The sequence below is a fragment of the Echiichthys vipera genome (genome assembly GCF_963691815.1).
Source record: "Echiichthys vipera genome assembly, chromosome: 10".
In the NCBI taxonomy this organism is placed as follows: Eukaryota; Metazoa; Chordata; class Actinopteri; order Perciformes; family Trachinidae; genus Echiichthys; species Echiichthys vipera.
The window spans coordinates 4,414,159-4,440,185 of record NC_139835.1 but is presented as its reverse complement, the minus strand read 5'-3'; the positions used below and the strand labels follow the sequence as shown (position 1 = coordinate 4,440,185).

General features: G+C 40.1%; 1 protein-coding gene across 1 annotated transcript in view; it reads left to right on the top strand.

Moving 5' to 3' along the window:
- Positions 1–26,027, top strand: part of clasp1a (cytoplasmic linker associated protein 1a) — a 112,676-nt gene that overhangs the window by 36,796 nt on the left and 49,853 nt on the right. Inside the window, 6 exon segments of the mRNA XM_083921558.1 lie at positions 472–575; positions 1,159–1,250; positions 1,558–1,636; positions 2,273–2,367; positions 4,702–4,760; positions 4,763–4,771. Coding sequence (XP_083777684.1) covers positions 472–575; positions 1,159–1,250; positions 1,558–1,636; positions 2,273–2,367; positions 4,702–4,760; positions 4,763–4,771 — 438 coding nt within the window.

The window sequence follows — 26,027 nt, the reverse complement described above, 5'->3', positions numbered from 1 at the left end:
TTGGACACAACACACCTCCACAGAGTCAAATATCAAACTCTCATTCCATCTGGGGCTGCATCATTATAGCAGAAATGATAATCAAGATTATGTTTCATATCATGGTAATCGATCACAACTATTAAATGACTTTAGAGACAAAATATTTCTGTTGCACTTTCCCATTTAAGTAAACAAAATCAAAATAATCATCACCCATCAAAATATGGGCATCTCCTAGACGCAACATGTCTATCAAATTGGACCCAAAAGGGACTAGCTAACATGATCTTAGTTTGGCCCGACTGCTCTCTGTTGTATTATTACTTTGACTTCTTTACACTGGACTGCAGCTGCAACATTTAGGAATGTTCCTCACAGAGTGCTGCTGCTGCTTCGTGCCACTCATAGGCCTTTTGGACTGACAGGGAATTGGTTTCTGAACCGGTAGCCAGGGATACTTCACTGATTCCCCCTGTCCTCTCCCTGCAGTTCTGCCCAGCCTTATTGACCGACTGGGAGATTCTAAAGACCAAGTGCGAGACCAAGACCAAACAGTGCTGCTCAGAATCATGGAGCAATGTGCCAGCCCGCAGGTACCAGCACATACTCGCACACACACAGAAACACACACACAAACATGCTTTTCTGGACAGGTCTTTTCCATGAGTTCAGGATTTCAGCACACAGCCTGAATAATGCCAGTGATGATTAATGTAGATGTGCTGCCAGTATTCTTCTTCTTTTCTGTGTTGCTGTTCATTCTCCTGAATAACCTTGTGTGTTTCAGTCCACAATTGCCTTAGGTAAATTGTAGTTTATTCAGTGTGATAGAGTTCAGTACTGAGATGTTGAAATCAATTAATTAATTGCTGATAGCTAACTTTGGATGTGTCCATGGGGATAAAACAGTTGGGTTTAACTATAACCATAGACCTACAATCATTAATATCAGTAAATAGATTATTATTATTAATATTTTAAACTTTGAATAGCCTTCCAAAGCATTTTTTTCTGCAGGTGCCCAAGGCATGGTAACAGTGATGCAGGATGTGTGACATGCTATCACCCAGCTTAGTCTACAAACTGCCGCTTGTCCATTTCCTGCCCTATAATGTGTTTTATTGCAGTGGTCCATTAGAACAACAATAAAGCATGTTTTGCTGTGTGTGGTTGCAGTATGTGTGGGACAGAATGCTGGGAGGCTTCAAACATAAGAATAACAGGACCAGAGAAGGAGTGTGCCTTTGCCTCATCGCCACACTGAGCACGTGAGTCCAACACATCTGTCTGGATGTACCCTGTAAATGGGTTACCGCTTCTGTACGACACAGAGTTGACCACTCCGCTCCCTGTTAAGTGAAACAAATGCTTTTACTCTTGAAGGTTTTTTTTTCACGATAAGTTGCTGCTTTCAGAAGGCAGACATCTGAGTTTCAAACAACCTATTATGTTTTAGAATTCTGATATTTAGCATCTTGACTTTCTTTCACTACCCTGTCTAAATACTAGGTGGTTTTGTATATCTCCTCTCATCTGTTCATTAGGCTGATTCATTTTTTTATTCTTGTCTTCCAGATATGGAGCTCAAGGCCTGACCCTTAGCAAAATTGTTCCCCACATATGTAACCTCTTGGGGGACCCCACAAGTCAGGTATGCCCAGCTTTTATACTTTGGGGAAATAGCAGGACGCAGAGAAGTGACTATTTAATAAAAGCTGCTCTACACGAAGTACTGAAAAAAGTGGTCTGGTGTCCTCACATGGCTCTCACCCCAGTACGTGAAATATTTTATTTTCGCAGCCACATTCAGTAGCACACACAGCTGGACCATCTATCCCAGCAAACAATAGAGAAGCTCAGGTTCCAACACACACAGAGGGAGAGGGGCTTCATTCTCTGCTCAGGACGCCAGTACTAGAATATATCTATACATCAAATAGTTGTTTGCAGACAATTTGATAATCAGGACATCTTTCAAGTAGAAGTGCTAAACAACCCACTGGACAACATGAAGTAAAGGGCTATAATTGAAACCACAATACTGCAGTAAGAACTTACTCCACCAGGTGAGCTAAAGGGCAACTGTATTTTCTGTGTATCATTTATTTTTCTCAAGAACAGTTCTAAGAAAAAATGTAGGAAGATATTGGTGAATGAGGCCAGTGAATCTAGTGCAGATGACAGAAATAGCCCCTAAATGAGTCAGAGTAACGTGGGTAAGGATGTGACAAAGAAGCAACATGTATTGAAGTTGTTGATGATGGTATGTGTTGTTGTGATCCTCAGGTAACGTGACGGGGCAATGAGCTGTTTGGTGGAGATCTACAAACATGTGGGTGAGAGGGTGAGGATGGATCTGAGCAAAAAGGGCCTGCCACAGTCACGGTACGTCAACAGGAAGTTGCCAACCTTCCATCCTTTCTGTTGGTTGTTCTTTTTCTGCTTTGCATCCTTCCTCACTGATTTATTCTAAATCACACATGCACATAGACACAGTGTATAGGTGTGTTTCCATTAGGGTCAAATGTGGCCTTTCGGAAAGTTTCAGGGCACGCCCTCTTAAATGGTCGTTCACTCACTCGGGATTTACGTGACTCTGGAGGTGACGTATCACTCGGAAATGGTTTTGGATCGCCCGTGATCAGTGATACAGTGGTGCGCCGCTCTTTCTCCAAGTGTGAACTACAGAATAGTTTTAGATAGATTAAGGTGGCCCGTATGAAATGTGTGTGTGTGTGTGTGTGTGTTTATTTTCTGTGCTGTGTGTTCTTCTTCACCACTGGATAAAAGTGTCTACTCTACTCCACCTTGTTGTTGTGGCGTCTGTTCTACCACACGTCACATCCTGCTGAGAGCTAAATCCAATCACCAACCAGGCTTCTCTCAGGGAGAAAAACATCCCTGCTCTCCTACAGGGTAAAGAAACGGCCGCTTGAGCGGCTCACATACAAATTAGGAGCCTTTCTACAAGATAGACCCGCCTCATTCCAGGTATTTGACCTGAATGTTCTGCGTTATATTTGTGCCACTTTAGTGAAGGAGCAAAGTGAGCTCAACTCGCACAGCTTGGCACAGCGTCACAAATGTGCCAAATTATTAACCAATCAGAGACCTAGAAAAGCTCAATTCAGGGCGGACTCACACTGTCCTCCCGGACCGAGACCCGGACTTTAGGGTACTTGTCCCCCCTCCCTCTCACCCCGCGCCCCAGCCCCGTTTGTACTCACACTACCTGGGCCTCGGCCAATGCTTCTTGCTGCCTATACGTCATCACGCCGTAACACATCACACGCATTGATCGCGTGTGTGTGTGGCTTTGTTTACAAAGTTTTTGTGCGTCTTGTTCGACTGTTTTTGAATATTTTCATCCGACCAAATCTGCAGTAAACACTCCACCTCCGCACCACACCAACGTGAACCTTTCGCCGCCATTGTTGTTGTTGTTAAATGTCCGCGCATGGTCCGTCCTTCTATTTACATGTCCGAACAGGCGGACATAACGCTACTGCCGTAGGGCTCGTGCTCGTGCTCGGACACGTGCGCACGCTCGTGCTCGTACATGTGCAAACGGCTCCGCTAAAGCCCACCTCTTTCAAGCGGGCCGTGGACGGTCCGCTGGCCGCAGTTGAGCGCGGAGCGGGTGCACTCACACTGCTTAAAGGTACTAGACTTTAGCTGAAAAAACGGTTTTGGCCGCGGCCAAAAGGACAGTGTGATCACGCTCTCAGATTGGCTGTTTCGTCTCCAATCAGATCGCTAGGAAAGTATTACACCGTACATCCCGTAAGCATTCAGAAACACCAACAGACCACAGTGGAGTTGTTCTACTAACGCTGATTATTATTTTTTATTATTAACTATTGTGACTGAGTGTTATAGTCGCCTATACTTGGGTAGAATAAGATATAAATGATACAGAAACTCCGTTCACTGAACGGGACGGGAACAAAAAGCGGTCTATGTAATCCGCCCTCAATGTGATTATTTACAGTATAGTCCTGTTACCTCAGCGTCCCATTTCCTATGAACCGAAGGTTTCTCAGGTTTCACCTCAGACTGCAAAAGTTACTCTTTTCTTTTGCCATGTCTTGTGTTTAATACTGTATAAGCATTTATTTCATGACAGAACACCACAGCTGATTTTCAACCACTTAATGTGATCTTTAGTTATCTGTCTTGTAACCGCTCCTGAACAAACACTTTGAACACGGTCCCTGAATTTCACAGGTCAGTTTTGGAAAGCTGCACTTCTTTTTATGACATGACAGCAAACTCTCTCTCTCTCTCTCTCTCTCTCTCTCTCTCTCTCTCTCTCTCTCTCTCTCTCTCTCTCTCTCTCTCTCTCTCTCTCTCTCTCTCTCTCTCTCTCTCTCTCTCTCTCTCTCTCTCTCTCTCTCTCTCTCTCTCTCTCTCTCTCTCTCTCTCTCTCTCTCTCTCTCTCTCTCTCTCTCTCTCTCTCTCTCTCTCTCTCTCTCTCTCTCTCTCTCTCTCTCTCTCTCTCTCTCTCTCTCTCTCTCTCTCTCTCTCTCTCTCTCTCTCTGGCCCTAGTGCCAGTTTGTCGTGTGTGTGGTAGTTTTGGACGTTGTCTATTTTGGTCCTGGCCATCACTGCTGCACAGAGCAGAGGAGAGCTTCTCTCCTCAGAAGTGATGGATGGCTTTTTACAGTCCATCATTCACTCTGCTTCAATCTTCTGACACTTTCCTTCTTTCTTTTACAGGTTGAATGTAATCTTCAGCAAATTTGATGAGGTCCAAAGATCTGGGAACATGATCTCATCTCTGGCTCAGGTGAATATTCCTCCTGTGTGTCATTATTTAAGTTGGCTGTTGACGTGTCTATCTAACTATTCCTTTGGTTTTTTTTGTGATATCCATCCATCAACAAAGTATGCCCAGTTTAAAATAATTCAATACTGTTTATCTCATTCAGAAATAGTCTTTAGGCTGCAAAAAACAGAATGATTGATGAGCTATTCTCTGCTTAATGGTTCACTGTTTTTTTTCACTTCCTCGAATCTACTTGCCTGGAGTCTCGCTTTACCTTAGTGCAAATTGTTTTGTTTATAAGCGGTTGTCAACTAACATGAGAAGAAAATTAAATGAATCATCAGTTTTAGAAAAATGTATGTGTTTAATTCTTTTTTTAGTTGCTACATTTGCTAGCATGGCATTTTCTGACAGTCCTTTTTGTTGAGCCCTGCTCTCGTTGCTTACATCATTGTTTTTGTTGCTTTCCTCCCTGCTAACATGCAGCACAGTGGGGAATGGAAAAGAGGACGTGCAGGATGCACTGTAATTATCAGGGCTATTGTAGTCTCAGTTACGGTTTAAGGTATAAGTAGATCTGGAGCATCTCTGTGTTTATGTGGCAAAGAGAAAAATAAGAATTATCTGATGGTAGAGCCCTTTTATGTTGATTTAAGTAGCAGGCTTCTTCATTCAGACTTACATTTTCATCACATTGTCAGTGTCTTTCAGACAGCTGTGTGTCTCCTATATCACCACTAGTCGTTCTGTCACACTGCATTCGGGTGTGTTGGCTCGTTTGCCATGTTGCGTGTGTGTATGTGGAGGAAGAAGGGGGTTGTGGACCAGACGGACAGCCTGGGGCTAGAAGGGATGAGATTTCTACACAGGGGGTGGGCATCCACTGGAGCTTTCAGATGTCCCTCTGTGGAGCCAAAGACCAAAACACTTTCAGAGACTTCCCTCGAAACTGTATGAATATATCAAAATAGACAGGGCAACACGAAATGAGACGCACTACAACAAAAAGAGGCAGATGTCTTTATCCTCTTGTGACACCCTGACCCCTTATCTGCTGACTCTGTCCCATTACAGCTGACAACATCCACATTTCATTTACAGGCACAACAGCTGAGCCAAGGAGAACACAGTCAGACAGAGCTCAGCATTTCAAAACAGTCTGCAGCGTCACCTTCCAGCTAGCACTCCACAACATTTCACATGTGGAGTTCAACTGCCACAACAACTTAATTACTCATGCCATTCAAACACATTGAGAAACATGTAGTGAAAAAGGGGCGCCTGCTGACCCTCTGGTGTTAGATTAGATGTTTAATGAATGTCTTTCTTTGGGGACTCCAGTCATAGATATTAAGCAATGATAATATATATAACTCCACTGACCAGTTGAGAATAAGAGCAACCATTTTGAGCTAAACTAAACTAACTTAAACTGATGTGCACTGTCACACTGATGTTTCCTGTAGCTTTATTTTAGTAACATATTTTTAACAATTTTATTTATAGTGCCAAATGGTAAAAAAAAGTTATCTCAAGACACTTTACATATAGAGTAGGTCAAGACCACACTCTATGACTTATTTATGGTTTATTTTTTTAACGACTTATCAGATTTTAGGCTAACATATTCTTCAAGACACAACCAGGTTTCAGTCAGACACAGTAAATCGATATGATTATCTGATATCAGATAATTTACTAATACAGATTTAGATGACAGAGATCTGATGTTTAAAAGTCCACATTTTATTTTACAAGAATGATGACATGCGGCTTTATGTGCCGTCACTAGTCAAGTTGATTTAATTAAAATCAAAATTACTGACTGACTGTGAAGTCTATGGAGGAGTTAGATCACTGGACAAGTATGTAGATAACATCTGCCACTTTCTTTTATCCCATCAATTGATAGAAGAAATGCACTCAAGGCATGGCAATTACAAAGCAAAGTATTAAAGGTGTGGGTATTTTCCAGGCATGAATGGTCTAATGAAAGATGATGTTTAAACTGCATTATGGGAGTTGCAGGATCGAGCATTTTTGTAACCTGACCCAGACTACAGACTAAAAGTCAGGATATCTCTCCTTAAGCTGAATTGACTTTGACCATTGTTTTTGTGTCTCTGGTAAGTCCCCTTTAAAGTGAAATTCCTGTGTAAAATCATCCCAGGGTCTTTTTAGGTAAATTGGGTCATCAAATAAGCTGTCGAGACAATTTTTTTCGTGTATGAACCATTAAGGTAGATTTTCCGGAGAGATGCTAAAAGCCTGCCGCGGCTAACACTGTTTAGCTCGGGGCGGTGAGTTTGATGCATTAAAACGTCTTTTTTAACCACAAATACTGCTCCAAATAACACCAAACCTCTGCAGCAGCATGATCAGATACCTGACACATTAACCAAAGCACCAACAACATAGTTAGAGAACACAGAGTTTATTAAAAGAGTGTTTTGAAAGACTTACCTACTGGCCTCAGTACCAGCTGCTCCATTCAATTGATTACCAAATGCAATCCAAAGGGAAGGAGCCCATTGATGATTTATTCCAGAGAAACACGTAAACGTTGTGGTTTGTGGCAGTTTGGTAAAATGTCCCACACTTCTTTCCCTGCAGCACAGAAACATTACGCAGATCTTAGGGGTCAGAGGTCAGAGGTCAGGGGGCGTGTGTTGCCGGAAGACGCACTGTGAGTGCAGGCACAGGCCTGCAACTTGAAGTGAAGAGAGACAGAATGGTTCGGGTTTGTATTTTTCCCGGCTGTGAAACAAAATGTAAGCTCACAACCCAGAAACTTTTCATAGGCTGCTGCGGTACGATGACCGTGCTCTGAGTGGCTCATTGTTTTGAATCAGACATTGAGACGCCAATGGAGACGTTTAGGCAGAGGGATTACCATGTCTGCAGCAAACCACGATGTTAACGTGTTTTGCTGGAATAAATCATCAATGGGCTCCTTCCCTATGGATTGTATTTGGTAAGAGAACTTGAATAGACTTTCCTATGAGAGGAGCTGGTACAGGGGCCAGTAGGTAAGTCTTTAAAACACTCTTCTAATAAACTCTGTGTTCACTAATTACATTGTTGGTGCTTCGGTTAATGTGTAAGGACTCTTATCATGTTACTGCAGAGGTTTAGTGTTATTTTTAACAGTATTAGTGGTTAAAAAAGACGTTTTAATGTGTCCAACTCACCGCCCAGAGCTAATCAGTGTTAGCCGAGGCAGGCTGTTAGCGTCTCTCCGGAAAATCTACGTTAATAGTTCATACACCAAAAAATTGTCTCAACAGCTTATTTGATGACCCAGTTTGCCTAAAAAGACCCTGGAATTATTTTACACCAGAATTTCACTTTAAGACATTCCCTTAACAGCCATTATTTTATCAAGTAATCAGAGTAAAGCAGATAACCCCTGAACAAAGATGCTTTACAAAAGCCCACCTCTCTAAAACGGGCCGTGGACGGCCAGCTTGCCGCAGCTAAGCGCGGAGTGGTTGCACTCACACTGGTCAAACAAACTAGGCCTTACCCGTAAGACCTGTTTTGGCCCAGTGCGGAAGGACAGTGGCGCAGTTTAAAGATGAAAAGGTTAATATAATTACTAATATGTCTCTTCCAGCCTTACTCTCAGCAGACTTGATGATTTGGAAAGCTAAGAGGAATATGCCTTCATGACTCATTTTTAGCAGTTATTAGATAATCAAGCATCATATTCATCATGATCAGCTGCTTGGCTCCTCACAGGCTTCGCGTTTCTCTTTCACAGCTGCACTGAAATCGACTTTGTGTGCGTAACTCTCGCTCTCTTTGTTTGTTTTCTGTGAGCCTCTGTAAAACCTGTGAGTTAAGTGTCGTAACAGTATTTAACCTTGATCGGTGTCTCAAACTTGCCGTGTTGGTGATGTGAGCTGACAAATACAAACACAAATGTGATGTTTAAGAAGGTGTGGACATCTACCTGTATATCCACGTTATCAGAAAAAAACCTGAATTGAGTTTAAATTGTGAGAGACACATTTCCTAATTCTGTCTCTTTTTCCAAATTACATTAAAAAGTATTTGTAAATAGGCTTTCTTGAGAAATATAAGTTATTGAGTGACTGTCAATATTGGTTTAGGAGCAATTGATTGACATCTTTAGCGGTGATGGACGGTGAAGGTGTATTTATTGATTTATGTAAAGCATTTGACACAATCAATCATTCCTTACTTAGGCAGAAATTGGAACGCCGTGGTGTAAGAGGTGTCACACAACATGAGCTGGGAAATTATTTACGTAATAGCTTTCAATATGTAAAAATTTATATTTCTGAATCACATTTTAGAAAAGTAACCTGTGGTGCTCCACAAGGTTCGGTATTGGGACCTAAGTTATTTAAACTTTATAGACTTAGACTTCTCTTTATTGACTCCCGCAAGGATATTGAATTTTCCAGCAGCTTACAAAAACACAAGGGAGGTATAAAAAAATACAGTAAAGGATAACCAGTAAACTCTTAGCTAAATAAATACAGAAAGTATAAAAAAACAATAAACAGTAAACAGTAAACAATAAACTCTAGATGTAAGAATACAGGTCAAATAAAATTCACAGAATGTTAAATCACATAAGTGAATGTAGAGGAAATGTATAAGATAAAGATAAATATGACTGTATATGACAGGAATGAGCAGTAAGATTACATTATTGCACTTAAGTGGTGGATAAAGTTATTGCACAAAAAAAGAAGTAGATAAGTGTCCAGGTATGTATGAATAGATTATTAATTGCACAGTGAGTGGCTCCCACTCCTTCCCTTCTGTCCTCTTTATTTCCTCCTCCCCCCGAGTGAGGAGTTGTAGAGTGTGATGGCCTGAGGGACAATGGAGTTCTTGAGGCTGTTGGTCCTACACTTGGGCAGGAGCAGCCTTCCACTGAACAGGCTCCTCTGGCTCAGAGTAAATGAAACAAAATTCTTGGAGTGATTATAGATCATATCCTCTGTTGGAAGTTACATACATGGAATGTAAAAGTATCTAAATCTATTGCTATTCTTTACAAAACAACGGGCCTGCATAAGAAGTCTGCTTATATTGTACTGTTCACTAATCATACCATACAGTGGCGATAAAAATTAGAGATTTATTAATCCTTGATTTATTCTGAAATACTGTTATTTTATATTGTTCAGAATTTGATTGAATATCGACTGTAGCTATACCACTGCTGTACTAGCATGTTTTTATTTTCAGGACATCACTAGTTTCTCACATTGCTCTGGTTTGATCTTGGTCCATTCTGACTCAGTCTCTTCCACAGTTCACTAACTGGAGTGGGTTTCTTAGACATTACTTTGTTGCCAAGGATTTTCCAGAGATTCTATATGGGGTTTAGATCTGGACTTTGGCCATTTCATTGTTTCAATATTCTCAGCTTCAAGAAACTGCTTCACCTGTTTTGCAGTGTGACAGGGGGCATTGTCCTGTATGAAATTTGCAGCTGATGGAGACAGTTGCAGTGAAGGTGTTGCACGGTGCTGAAGGAGGTTCACATAAACATTTGGATTCACCCTGCCATGTAGCTGTACAAGAGGCCCAACTCCTGCTGCAGAAAACATCCCCTGAACCATGACGTGACATTGCTAAAGTTCAATTTAAGTGTCTAAAGAAGTCAGTTAAATTATGAGGAGGAAGTGTCAAAGTCCAGATCTAAGCCCCATGGAGAATCCTTGGTGACAAAGTAAAGTCTAAGAAACCCACTACAGTTAGTGAACTGTGGAAAAGACGAAGAATGGACCAAGATCAAACCAGAGCAGTGTTGTCAGGATAACAAAATTATGACTTTGGTACGATACCTGCCTAAAATATCTCGATACTGATACTGAAACGAAACCACAGCGTAAAACTGAAATATTATCAAAATTATTGGAATAAAATATTTGATGACAGAATGTGGAAACTAAAATGATTAATTTGTGTTAATTAAAACACTTAAACCTAAAAAGCCATATATTTGTTAAAGCTGCTGAGCATTTAAGCTACTTAACTTGTTATAACAACAATGAAATGATTATGCAGCTGTTTAAAAAAAAAGATTTGTCACAGAACATGGACAAATGAAAACAGGAACATGTTTGTTATTATCTGGACGATCTTCTTTGGCCAATCTAAGGTTCTTGGCGTTGTTGTGTTATTGATCATACTTGTAAACACCAACACATGTTCTGGTAAAGTTAATGTCTCCAGAGTAAACTGATGCATACAGAGATGTGTGAACCAGTTAGCTTTGAACAATTAGCTTTACCCCTGACTGCCTCGTGCAACTCTGATGGTGAAAAAAGTTCACTTATGCAAAAATAAACACTCGCTTGACTTCACGTTACCTCCGGGGGATATTTCTGTTATCTATCTCTAACCGGCAGCTCTCTGAACTTTTTGAACAAGTCCTCATATCTGTCAGCTCCATGTTTCTCCAAGTTGGACGTTGATCAGACAGGCTTTCTGGTGTCCGTGGGCTGAAGTCATTCAAAGCTGTGGCCTCTACACTTCCTATTCATTTTTTGAATCCTATGGAAAAAAACATTGTTTAAATCCTCTCTTCTGACACAATGAACACTGTTCTCTAATTTTGATCACTGGTTTTTCATAAAATAAGAAAGAAGAAAGAAGTGCCTTGGTTCTTCTAAAAACATGCTAGTACAGCAGTGGTATTGCCACAGCAGATATTCTATCAAATTCTGAACAATAAAGAATAACAATATTTCAGAATAAATAAATAAAGTATTAATTATTTGTTCTCTAATGTTGATCTCCAGTTTATATGTCACACTGTGTTGAGGTTGCTGTCACACAGACAAGGAGGAACAGGGAAGGAATGAGGGAAGAGAGTGAAAGGTAGGGGCAGAGAGATTGTCGAGGGATAGATAGAAGAGAGGGAGGGAGGGATAGAGAGCAAAAACAAAGCAGCCATTTCTGTTGCACCACAGTGGGCGAGAGATATAGGGCAGAGACCATAGAGAGAGCTGAGCTATCAGCTGTGTAGCAGCATTCCTCTCTGGCTTCAGTGCTGAGGGCAGCTTTGCAACATGACAGCTGGAGAAGGTAAGACTGGAAATAGAATGAGTTTTATCTTTGCTAAAGTCAGATAACATGTGCGTATAATACAGATTTGAATGGCACAGAAATGATCAATCTCCCTAGTGGCTGTGTGTGTGTTTGTGCACGTGGAAGGGAGGACAGAGGACTGTTCGATAAGGACAAACTCACAGTTTTAACTCCCTTATCTAATCTTTTTTTCCTACTGTTTGTTTTTCAGCTCTATTGTATTGTTATGTAATAAAGCTGGGTGTGCGTGAAGAAGGAGACACCTTCTGTACTCTCATTGATATCTCAGCCATAGGAGACTGTATCTCTCCTGCGTGGATTCAGTGACGCTGCTTGTTTTTGCTGTTTTCCAGCACAGGACTGTGCTGTTCCAGTTACTACAACTACAGAAACGGTCTTGACTCCAGTCTCCTCTCAGAACCTTGAGTCACAGCTTGCCTTAAGCATCCCAACACGTTAATGCAGAGAGAGCGGAGGGAGTTACTATATGTAAACTGTTCAAAATGGCTGTCTATAATTTACATAATATATCATGTAATCCATTAATTATCTGGTTAATTTCTGATTAATTGTTGCTCACTTCACAGCGATTAACTGGCATTATAATCTACCAACTATAGTCACATGGCATACAATAGTATAGTAACACTTCTGAGTACTATTTGTTAATCTACGTGTTTTCAAACTTGTGATGCAGCTTTCATGAGATCAGACTGTTCTTATTGCATTTAGTTTAAGACTGGTAAATGTATGATGGTATGATGGTACCGGATGGAAAATGGACTTGTACTTATTACTTACTTACTTACTCATAGCACCTTTCTAGTCTTCAGACCACTTTTACAAAACATGCCACATTAATGCATTCACACACACATTCATACGACGGTGGCAGAGGCCTCCATGTAAACTGCCACCTGCTCATCAGGATTAAATTGAACCATTCAGACACGAATACACACACCGGTGGCACAGCCTTCAGAAGAAAATTGGGGTTCAGTGTCTTGCCCAAGGACAGTTCGACATGCCGATGCAAAAAAAATGACAAAAAGAATAAAAATCTATCTGCATCTGTTATTTAATTGCTCAGTTGAAAAGCTGCAGCCTTTACATCTTTTGTCATAACCAGTAGCATTTTAAGGTTACACTCACAATGAATTGCATTGGCTCATTATAAGCCTCTTAAGTAATGCAGTGCAGCTAAAATCCCCCTAAAAGTGCACAGATCTCAATCTGTAAATGTTAAGTACTTCATTAGGTTGATTGGCTGATGCAGAGCACTGACGAGAGTGTTTATTAGAATACGTATTCATGTTGCTATAATAAACAAATAAATTAACAAATAGAAATCTGTGATAACATGCATTCTGCAACTTTATAATCTCAATTGACTAGAGTCAGAGTTACAGACATTTTTCTGTCCACAAAATTATATTAATATCATGTTGTGAGTGGAATCTGAAATAGACAAACAATATGCATCTGAGTAGTATGGAGCTGCATCAGGGCTAATTATTGCTATGCATGTGGGGCAAGTGCTGGTTTGTGGTTCCACAATTAATCTACTGAACATCGTCCTGATAAATTGTTTTGTCTGTAACATGTCAGCAAATAGTGAAAAAGGCATATAACAAGTTCCCTAAGCCCATGGTGATGCTGTCAAATGATTCATTGATAGTCAAAATGTTTGCCAGTTGTTAATTAAAGTGTAATTCCGGCTCAAAATCATCCCATGGTCTTTTTCAGCAAATACTGTACACTCATCAAATAAGCCCTCGAGACAGTTTTTTCAATCTAACAACTATTAACAGAGAAATCCAGTAATGTCGCTAACAGTTGGATGTAGCTAACACTGATTAGCTCGGGGCAGTACGGTGAAGGCATTCAAACGTCTTTTTTAACCCCTAATACTTCTTTTTTAATCACTAATACTGCTGAAAATAACAGCAAACCTCTGCAGCAGCATGAGAAGAGTCACTTTACAGAAAACAAAGCACCAACAACGTAGTTAGTGAAGTCAGAGTTTATTAAAAGAGTGTTTTAAAGACTTACCTACTGGCCCCTGTACCAGCTCCTCTCAAAGTAAAGTCCATTCAAGTGGATTACCAAAGTCAATCCAAAAGGAAGGAGCCCATTGGTGCTTTGTTTTCTGTGTAGGGACTCTTCTCATGCTGCTGCAGAGGTTTGATGTTATTTTCAGCAGTATTAGTGATTAAAAAAGAAGTGCTAATGCCTTCACCGTACTGCCCCGAGCTAATCACTGTTAGCCATGTCCAGCTGTTTGCGACTCTTTGGGATTTCTCTGTTAATAGTTGTTACGCAGAAAAAACTGTCTTGATGGCCTATTTGATGTATGTAAGTGCCGAAAAAACCATGGGATGATTTTGCGCCAGAATTTCACTTCAACCAACTTTTGCAGCTGCAGTTTTACTTAAAAGAATCATGTGTCATATTTTAGATTAACCTTTAGACCTGACAGGCTTACCAACAACAGAGATTCCTAACATAGCTGTTTCTCTTAATGAACATATATCTGATGGTTACTGTATCTGACTCTGTTTTGAGTGGGACTGTCAGTGTTGTCAGTTTCTGTGGGTCTGTCTGGTTCTGTATGGAGACATTTATAGCACATCAATGCATAATGCAAACTGAATCTTCACATAGAGGCAGTATTTATAACCACAGAGAGGACTGTCGGCCAGCAGTCTTAAAAGGGGAAAGTGTGACTGTGGGAAGATTGTCGCATTTCGGTACATCAGCAGATGGGTTCTCAATTTCTCCAACAGAATCACAAAACCCTTTGTAATTGGTTTAATCCCTGAAGCTTTGTGGATGTGTGCATGAGCTGCCTTCAGCGTCCTCAATTCTAGTGCTCTGCTGTTACGTTAATGCGGACACTGCAAGTCTGTCTTTTCCACAGAGAGCAGGGCAAATCTGCACTGGTCACATTCACTCATACTCTGTCAGTGTGTCGGTTAATAACACCTGCTGAATTGACTTAACTGTAATTTTATCTTTCAACTGACACACCCCTCCAACCACTTTACTTTTTAGAGATTCTTTTTCATGTACATGATATCATGTGTGTGTGTGTGTGTGTGTGTGTGTGTGTGTGTGTGTGTGTGTGTGTGTGTGTGTGTGTGTGTGTGTGTGTGTGTGTGTGTGTGTGTGTGTGTGTGTGTGTGTGTGTGTGTGTGTGTGTGTGTGTGTGTGTGTGTGTGTGTGTGTGTGTGTGTGTGTGTGTGTGTGTACGAGAATGAGTGTGATACTATATCTCGCACCATGTAGGAAATGGTTAACACCAGTGGAGGCTGAATGCTTATTCTAAGGAAGCCCTTTGATCATCTTTCTCTCTCTCTCTCTCACACACACACACACACAGCTTTGAAAGGAGCTTAACGCGTTTTCTTATGTGTGTATGGATTGTGTGTGGGTGTATGCATGCTTGTGTATCCGCTGCTATTGGCTGCTGCACAGTGCAGAGGAGGCTCTGAAGAAATACTTTTTCTATATTAGGCTATTGTACTTATTGTGATGCATTAAAAATATTTATTATATATTCTATATTTTTTAATAGAAGGCTTGAAGAGGTATTTATTTGTTCCCTCAATTTTTGTGGGGTGACGTTTTTGTAGATACGGTTGGAAGTCTAACCCTATGCTCAAATCTTTAATCTTTAAAAACACACAAGTAATGTATTTAATGAAGGGCAGCATGACATTCAGGTGTGTGTTGACATTGTTTCAATGTTTTTGATAACTCAAACAAACTGAACAAACTGCTGCAGGAACCACACATTTACACTTTAAAGTCAATAATCAGAATGCATTCTTTAGTTAACTATTAACCAAAGTTGCATACCATTGAGATAAATTGATATTAAAGGATTAGGATTGCACTGTTCTATTTTTTTCTCATTCAGGAACTGTCATGAAAAGACCAAGAGCATGATAGTCTAGAGCAGGAGTTTAAATGCCCAAAAGAGAACTTTGATGTGTCCCCGGGACCCAAACTTACAGAAATACATCATGAGTTCACACCATCAAGAGTGAGGGAATCGCAGAAGTCACACTCCAGAGAGCGTGAACACGTTTTTCGGGTCGCAGCACCCTTATAGCAAATATACTAGACCATTACATGTAGGCTTGATAATTAACTGAATAATCACAATCAAAAGCACTGTCAATAGCTAATCAGTTGGATGATTTGGGAATCATAGCTAGAAGAGGTTGGCATCATAAACTTTTGTGTACCATTAAATAAACAAACATTTGTAAACAAAAACAATAAAAAATTATTATAGAAGCAAAACGAAAATCACAATAGATCTAAGTTAAAACAATCCAGAAAACAAAGGTGTGTGTTATTTATTTATTGAATTACAAGAATCCTGCCGTGTCATTGCCCAGATATGAAATGACTTACATCTGGATAGAATATTTTGGCCATATCATCCAGTCCTGTATTGAATTCATTCAATATTATTACCCTGAGCAGCTGCCGTGTAAGACACTGAGCTTCTTTTGGAGATGTAGCTTTCTGTAATTTAGATACTCAGGACACAGTTAAGAGAGTGAGAGAAAGAGTACAAAGTGACCAGCGCACTGAATGAGGTTATTGTCTTCCTTATGCTCTCTGCCAAGTGAAATGAGCAGGCAGCCCCTCTGTCCTGGTGAAGTGAGGATTAAAGGGGGCCTTTGAGGGGCACAATAAGAGGCTGCTGTAGCAGTGGCCCCTCTGGCAGCACACAGGCCAGGGTTATCTATGAGCTGCACTGAACACAGTCCATGTGTACACAAACTGTTCTTCTTTTTAGCTGTTATTCTGTGCACATCTCTGAAATGACCATAACAGCATGCTATGAATTAGGTTGTAGTGAATAAATCAAAAGTGAAAAGAGAGCTGATTGACATTATTCACGTTATTATTATTTTATAGGCAGGTGCCAATGCTACTAAAGAAGGGATTTAATTTTTACCCAAGTTTAAAACATGATCACTGGGCCAACATACTCAAAAATGTATTGGGTGTCGTCGTGTTTGGATATTTCTGCAGAACAATGAGATTCTACCACATAAGTAAACTTTTCATTCCCAAAAATGTTCAGCTCCTGTCTGATGCCAGTCACCCGCATCTGTGGTAGTACGGTGTAAAATAACTCATGAATTGTTTGAGTACGATGCTGCCCTGTTTTGCAGTGGGGTAGATATAACTCATCATTCTTCCACGAACACACCCAAAATGAGCTGGGAAGAAAATCCTGAATGTTAGCAGCGACAGCAAGTGCACAAGGCTTGCTCAAAGCAGATTACACCTGTTTTATTTCTGAAAGATTCTGCCAGAGTGAGCATTTGCTCTGAAATGAGTCTGGTAAAAAGAAGTCAGCGGTTAGTTGGTCTGAATAAGAGGCTGGTGACCTTGCATGGCCACTGGGGAATCGACCAGTCCATTCTTTGCTTTTGTTCCTCATTTCCTCAGTTGATTGTTGTGAAGTCTGAGTGAGACAGCCTATTCATTGTCCTCAAAACAATTCAGGCTACAATAATGTGTTTCTGTTCTGTCTGTGTGCTGTGAATATGTCACTCCCACACTGAATGGCCTGATTCACACAGTGTATCAGAAATATTGGATTTTTCTTTTTTTTATTATCGTTGTTTATTTAATTGACAGTGCTATGCAATATTCTGTTATGGTTTCTTATGTCCAGTTTAGCTTTAGATGGGCAGATCCAGAAAGATGTCTGTGGACACAGCGTTGATTATTTCTGCTTCCTTTGTCATGACCTCTCTTCCTTATTCCAACAAACACATCAGGCTAATCTGCACAGGTGCTGGAAAATGACATCTCTCATTCAGCATTTCTTTGTGACAGATAGTTTGCGGGGCATTTGAAGCTTCAGAGCAGTGCTTGTCAGAACCGTCTGCACTTCAACTTCAGAGGCTCAATCAGCATTTTCTGACAGATGAACGAATGGAAGCCTGCCTTCTGATATCTTTAGTTGACTGATCAGCAAAATTATCTTCCTACTGCATCTACCGTTTAACAATCCAAAGCCCTCATCAGCAGCCACAGTATCCAGTCAGAGCTAGCTCCTGCCCTGCCTGGCTGTCAAGCGAGAGACAGCTCAGTTCCCTGGTTCATATCTGACAGACTTAAATCTGTGTGGATTAAACAAGTGGAGGCAAGCTCTCTGACAGAACAAAACTCATGTGGTGTAGTTGCTGTGGGTGAAAATGAAACGAGAGACATAACAAGGCAACGCACTGATAAATATCTGATTTTATCAATCCATAACTTGCAGCCTGAAGGTAAATGTTCTGCCCCTGTCAGCAGCTTCTCTGGAGCATCAGCAAAACAAGACATCTTTGATATGACATAACACTGCTCAGCAGTCATCTGTCTCTTATGTAACCTCACAGGCCACAGGCTAAACCATGGCCTGTGGGATGGACAAGGTCCAGAGCTGGTGGAAAACACTCCTGAGCTCCAGGGAGAAGCAGGATTGGGACGAGAGAGAGAGAGAGAGAGAGAGAGAGAGAGAGAGAGAGAGAGAGAGAGAGAGAGAGAGAGAGAGAGAGAGAGAGAGAGAGAGAGAGAGAGAGAGAGAGAGAGAGAGAGAGAGAGAGAGAGAGAGAGAGAGAGAGAGAGAGAGAGAGAGAGAGAGAGAGAGAGAGAGAGAGAGAGAGAGAGAGAGAGAGAGAGAGAGAGAGAGAGAGAGAGAGAGAGAGAGAGAGAGAGAGAGAGAGAGAGAGAGGAAGCTGCAGGGATAGATGAAGTTGAAAGGGGAAGAGCTGACCCCCTTCCTCATTTGAAAAACGTTCTTTCCTGAACTTTCTCTTAATCCCACGTGTCTTTGGGCTTTTATTCTTTCTGAAGAGTACAGCAGGGTCAAATGTGTGGTTCAGGGAGAGATTACTGGTGACTCTCCTGATACCAATACAGCTTCAGCAACTTTGACTACTTCAGTGTGTTCTCACTTCACAGTGTATCCTGACACCTAGTGTACAAAGAAGGTAACACATCCTTGAGTCCTGAAATGGACCAGACCATATCATTTGTGTGTTTTTAATGGTAAAAACGGATAAATCACTTCGCTCTGTTTGGGAACATTTTTCTAAATAATCAGTCCATATCTGAGATTATATGTCCATTAAAATGATTGTTATCATTAAATTATATTGTTTATATTACGCCCATTTTCGCATCTGGTTTACCAATTCAGTTCAATTCAATTCAATTTTATTTATAGTGTCAAATCATAACAAGAGTTATCTCTTAAGACCACACTCGATGACTTATTTATGATTTACATAGACCCAACAATTCCTCTGTAGAGTACTGTGGCAACGAAAACCTTCCCTATAACAGGCAGGAACGTCAGACGGACCCAGCTCTATGGAGGACGGACATCTGTCTGCACTGATTGGGGAGGAAGAAAGGGAGAGAGAAAGAGAGAAAAGACGGACTGATGGATAGACAGAGACAAACAGACACACTTCCAGAGATGCAAGCAACCAAAGCGTAACAGCAACTATAATAATATCTATAGTAATGTGAATATGACTTATATGTTATGGCAGTTAATACAGCAGAATAGTAGAAACAAGCACAGCTAAGGTGATAGAATATGAAAATTATAATAATTATGGTGGCAAACATGGTCAATGATGAGCAGTGGCAATAGGAGCTACGACACAGCGACACATACCACTGATGGTGTTTAATGGCTACAAATTTTTATAGTTTATTAGACTAGTGATAGTATATATGAGTAACAGTGATAATAGTAGCAGGAAGCGTCATGCAGGACTATGGCAGCAGGCACCACCACGATCAGCAGAGACTTGAGAGACGACAAAGCACAAACAACTCCGGGGAATAAGTTGAATTAGCAACATGCATTGATGAGGCATGAATGATACAGACAGAGAGGAGAGAAGCTCAGAGTATCTGGAAAAGTACTATCCCCCGGCAGACTAGGCCTATAGCAGCATAATTAAGCAGAACAAAATCATTTAAAAAATAACATTGTTCAGGGACTGTAAGCCCTAGCTGTAAGCTTTATCAAAAAGGAAAGTTTTAAGTTTACTCTTAAATATGGGGACAGTGTCTGTATCCCGAATAACATTTGGGAGTTTGTTCCACAGGAGAGGAGCTTGGTAGGTGAAGGCTCTGCCTCCCATTCTACTTTTGGATACTCTAGGAACGACAAGTAGCACTGCATTCTCAGGGCGCAGCGATCTAATCAGGTAAAACGGTACTATGAGCCTGACCAATAAGAGCTTTGTAGGTGAGGAGAAGGATTTTAAATTCTATTCTAGATTTTACAGGTAGCCAGTGCAAAGACGCTAATACAGAAGAAATAAGTTCTCTTCGATTTGTTTTAGTTAGTACACGGGCTGCAGCATTTTGGACCAACTGGAGACTCTTAAACTTATTAGAGCAGCCTGATAATAAGGAGTAGTCCAGCCTAGAAGTAACAAATGCATGGACTAGTTTTGCGGCATCTTTCTGAGACACAATGTTCCTGATTTTCACAATATTACGCAGGTGAAAATATGCAGTCCTTGTCGTTAGTTCTATGTGAGAATCGAAGGACATATCCTGATCATAAATCACACCCAGATTTCTTACTGTGGTGCTGGAGGACAACACAACATCATCCAGAGTAACAATGTCTTTAGCTATTGGGTTTCGGAGGCCTTTGGGGCCAAGTACAATAACTTCAGTTTGATCTGAGTTTAACATCAGAAAATTGCAGGTCATCCAGATTTTTATTTCCTTAATGCACATTTGAAGTTTATCTAACTGGTCGGTTTCTTCTGGTTTGATCGACGAATACAATTGTGTATCATCAGCATAACAATGAAAATGTATGGAGTGCTTCCTTATAATATTTCCTAAGGGAAGCATATATAAGGTGAATAGTATCGACCCAAGGACAGAACCCTGTTGAACTCTGTGACTGACTTTAGTGTACATGGAGGATTTGTCATTAAAATGTACAAACTGACATCTATCTAATAAATAAGTCTTAAACCAGCTTAATGCAATTCCTTTAAAGCCAATTAGATGCTCCAGTCTCTGTAGCAGGATGCGATGGTCAATAGTGTCGAAGGCAGCACTAAGATCTAGTAAAACAAGTCAAGTCCTTTGTCTGAAGCTATTAGAAGGTCGTTAGTAATTTTTACCAGTGCTGTCTCAGTGCTATGATTTGCTCTAAATCCTGACTGGAAGTCCTCAAATAACTCATTATTATGTAAAAAGTCACTCAGATGATTTGCGACTAATTTTTCGATGATTTTAGAGAGAAAAGGAAGGTTAGATATAGGTCTATAGTTGGCTAGTACCTCTGGATCAAGACTGGGCTTTTTAAGAAGAGGTTTAATTACAGCTACTTTAAAAGACTGTGGTACATAACCTGCTGATAAAGACATGTTAATAGTATCTAATACAGGAGTGCTAACTAAAGGTAACACTTCTTTAAGTAACCTAGTTGGGATAGAGTCTAGGAGACAAGTAGAAGGTATTGATGCTGAAATAGTAGAGGTTAATTTGTTGAGGTCGACTGTAGAAAAGCAGTCCAAGAATATATCAGGTCGTACAGTTGTTTCTAAGGTTCCTGGGTTTGAAGAAAAATCTGTGCCAAGCGAGGTGATTTTGTTTCTAATAGTTATAATTTTGTCATTAAAGAAGGTCATGAAGTCGTTACTACTGAGGGTTATAGGAATACATGGCTCAATAGAGCTGTGTCTCTCTGTCAGCCTGGCTACAGTGCTGAAAAGAAATCTAGGATTGTTCTTATTCTCCTCTATTAAAGATGAGTAATAGGCTGCTCTGGCATTACGAAGGGCTTTCCTTTATGTCTTTAGACTTTCATGCCAAACTAAATGAGATTCCTCCAATTTAGTGGAACGCCATTTACTTTCCAATTTTCGTGATATTTGTTTTAATTCACGGGTTTGTGAGTTATACTACGGAGCTAACTTCCTCTGTTTTATTATCTTCTTTTTTAAAGGAGTAACAGAGTCAAGTGTTGTTCGTAGTGAGCCTGCAACACTGTCAACAAAGTGATAGATTTCAGAGAAACTAACGTTAGTGCAGGAGTCTTGACTATTAGGATAAGGCATTAAAGTAAATGCAGATGGAATCGTTTCCTTAAATCTAGTTACAGCATTATCAGATAAACATCTAGTGTAGAAACCTTTGCCCAGAGGTGAGTAGTCCTGTAATATAAATTCAAAAGTTATTAAATAATGGTCTGTTAAAATAGGATTCTGTGGAAAGACTATTAAGTCATTGATTTCCACACCATAATCCAAAGGTCAAGGGTGTGATTAAAACAGTGGGTAGGTTTATGCACACTCTGACTAAAACCAATCAAATCTAATAGAGAGATAAACGCAGTACTAAGGCTATTATTTACAACGTCCACATGAATATTAAAATCTCCTAAAGTGATTACTTTATCAGATTTAAGGACTAAATTTGAAAGAAACTCTGAGAATTCAGACAGAAATTCAGAGTACGGACCAGGAGCACGGTACACGATAACAAGTAGAATTGCCTGCACAGTTTTCCAGGCTGAATGTGAAAGACAAAGAACAAGACTTTCAAATGAATTATAATTAAGTTTAGGTTTAGGGTTTATTGATAGGCCTCGGCCACTGCCTCGAGGAATATGAGTATTTATATGACTGGGAGGAGTGGATTCATTTAGGCTAACATATTCTTCATGACACAGCCAGGTTTCAGTCAGACAGAGTGAATCAATATGGTTATCTGATATCAGATCATTTACTAATACAGCTTTAGATGACAGAGATCTGATGTTTAAAAGTCCACATTTTATTTTATGATTTTGTTGCATAATCGCAGATTTTGTGTTAATTTGTATCAAGTTTTTCTGTATAGCTCCTCTTCTGTTCATTTTTGATCTGGTTAATTTAGATGATCGTGGGGCAGAGAGCGTTTGTATACTATACTGAGCTGGAAAATGCTCCACAGGGAGTGCAGAGAGGTGTGTAAGACTGCCAGTGGTTGTCTGTTTCTCCCACTGTATTACTTGAAACATTCATTGACAACATATGGAAAGGAGGTAGTAGCCAAGAGTTTGAAAGTGGCACACAGAGCCTTAAAGAACAACAGCTGCCATAACTTTGGCCTTAAAGGAATACTTCACACACTTTTATACTGTATATCATCAGTTTGCATAGTACAAAGCATTCCATGCATTGCCTTTTGTGGTCTTCCTGCTTTTCATCAACCTATGTTGTATGCATGCCTGCATTGCATTATGGTCTACCAAGGCCACTGAATGTGGTAAAGAAGTTATTATAGCTGCCATGTTGGAGTTACCCCTCCATGGTAGTTTATCATTCTGCTTCACATGAGGGATGTGAAGCTTTGTGATGTAGGATTGAATCATTTCACAATATACAGAATGCTAAATAAAACACATTACTAGTATTTTGTGTTTTCCACTTTATTACTATTATTTTTTTACACAGGATTTATTTACATTTCACTGCTAGGTAACCCTAATTTACATGCATCGGGCCATACCTCAGTGCTTTGCTACCAACCCAAATGTGTCCATAACACTGACTATTAAAATCATTTCATTCTTGTATGGCTAAAGAGCATTTTACATTTGAAAATGTTGGCTTCTGTTGTTTAATGAAAAAAGGTATTGTTTTATTATCTCAAAGGAAATTAATATTGCTCTGGTATCAGTACCAAAACTTGGGAATCATGTATGGACACATGTCACATACCCATCCCTGTAGATACATGATAGGCTTTAGAAATAACTGCATATAATGGAAACTACATGCAGTATGCTACTATGAAGGAGAGCGAGGGACTTTTTATTGTGGACTGCACATGTTTGTTCCGAGGGTGTATATCAGACCTTAGAGATCTGATAAATTGTGTGCCATCAATCTGCTGTGAAGATGTCACAAGATCTGTTTTCTACAGACAGTTTTCTTAACCGTCAGAGAGTTTGCCATATTCATACCAAGGTAGCTATAACTTTTAACTTTTAATTCTTTCATTTCTGGCTGTCGTGGAAAATGTTATAAATCAATGAGCAGAGCTGTTTTAAAGTTGTACTCTGTAAGATTTCTGTCGATGTAATTGTCTTTTAAGTTGCTATCAAATTGTGAGTTAAAACAATGGTGATTGATCATGTGACCCACTAATGAAAACACTTGTTGCCTTTTTCCGACTGGAAGTAGAGAGGTGAATGTGTCAATAAAGTTTATAAAGGAGGGAAAAAAATTACAATTGTCAACACACATAGTGACCATGAACGTGACAAGATGGAGGCTCTGAAAGAACAGGCTCACCTGCAGTTACATCTTACTGCCACAGAGGACGCTAGAAACAAGGGATCTCAAATCTAATGGAGTACATCTTTAAGGCATTATTGCGTTTTGGTATTAGTTTTTGCATCAGTTTCATAAAGCACCTTTACTGTTAGGTATTTAGTTTGGTAGTTTAATCAAAAGCACATCAGAAGCCCCATTCACCAATATCTTGTACCTAAGTTTGTCTAAGTTTAGAATAGAAAATAGATGCCGTTCACGGGATCTATTTCCCCTGTGAGGATGTTGGCTACTGTAATATTCTCAGGTTTTACTCTGCCATGCTTCCTGTGCACTTCCTATGTGTCTGACAGCCCTGCTTCTGGAAGGAGGTGAAGTCAGTTTAGTGGGGTGAATGGCCTCAGTACATTGTTATACTTTCACAAAACATTTACCAAGGAAGCATCTCATATGAGACACTAGCTTGACACAAACCCTCCATGTTGATCAATTATTAGAGATGCACCGGTCCAGTTTTTTCCAATCCAATCTGATCCAGATACCTGGGCTGAGCGTATCGGTCCATACCTGACACCGATCCGATCCTACTGTTGAATGAATGAAGCGTAGACCTGTCCGTGTGAGTGAAGACATCAGGCTTGACATAAACATTCAGCCTTGTTAAAAAAAGGTAACAAATGAACACAGATATAAATGTAGTATTATATAAATGTAATATTATTTATTAACAAATAAAGTGTACATTAGCAGCAAAAAGAAATAAACAACACTTCCATGTAAAGTGCACTGCAAACAGATATTTTTATTCTAACCGGTGTTGCAAACACAGAATTGAAGTGACTCGATCGCTGTAACTGTATTTCTGTGTATGATATTAATAATAAAAAAGACTGGATCAGAATACTGGATCTGCTTCATTCATCTGAGGTCTGATCCAGCTAATTAGTCAATATCAGAGCGGATATCCGATCCGGGTATCAGATTGGTGCATCTCTACCAGTTAGCAGTGATTAAACGTGTAGAGGAAGCCAGCGGTGATCACAGGCACTGTCACCAGCCCCCTTACCTTAGGCAGCACCAATGACTGTGCACTCTTTTCTGTGTGTGTATGTGTACATCTGGGTTTCAATTGCTCATTGCATTTTGCATGCAGCCCTTATTGCTCCCCTGACACAGACAAATTACCTCGACATTTGTGTCAGTGCTGGTGACCTCTCACAGCTGTAGTCAATACTGTTCTAAGTGTGGCAGGGACCTGTGCTTTTTCTTTTAAGGTTTTTAAGGAGCTTTAAGATCAGGATAATTTCCTTTGTATTAGGGTTTAGCTGAAAATCTAATGGGAAAATCATTTATATAATATATATATATATATATATATACACACACACACACACACACACACGCGTGTTTACGTATATATATACATATATATATATATATATATATATATATATATATATATATATATATATATATATATATATATATATATATGCTGTGTCCCTCTTGTCTGTTTTTACATTTGCAGTATTGACCTTATTCTGTGCTACAGCACTGACATTTGTTTAAACACAGTAGTAATATTCTGTTGTGCTGTTTTTTTCGTTAGTGTTTTATGAGCGTGTGTACTGGGTAAACACAGAAAGGGTGATCTCACAACAATAGACCCCTCCCTCTTTTCACCATGAGAGACCCTACAGTCCAACAGCATCACCACACACACACACACACACACACACACACACACACACACACACACACACACACACACACACACACACACACACACACACACAGACGTTGATAACTGAAGTGGTTTAAGGGGTGGTTAGCCTGGGATTTTATCAGAGCCCAGCGTGCAACAG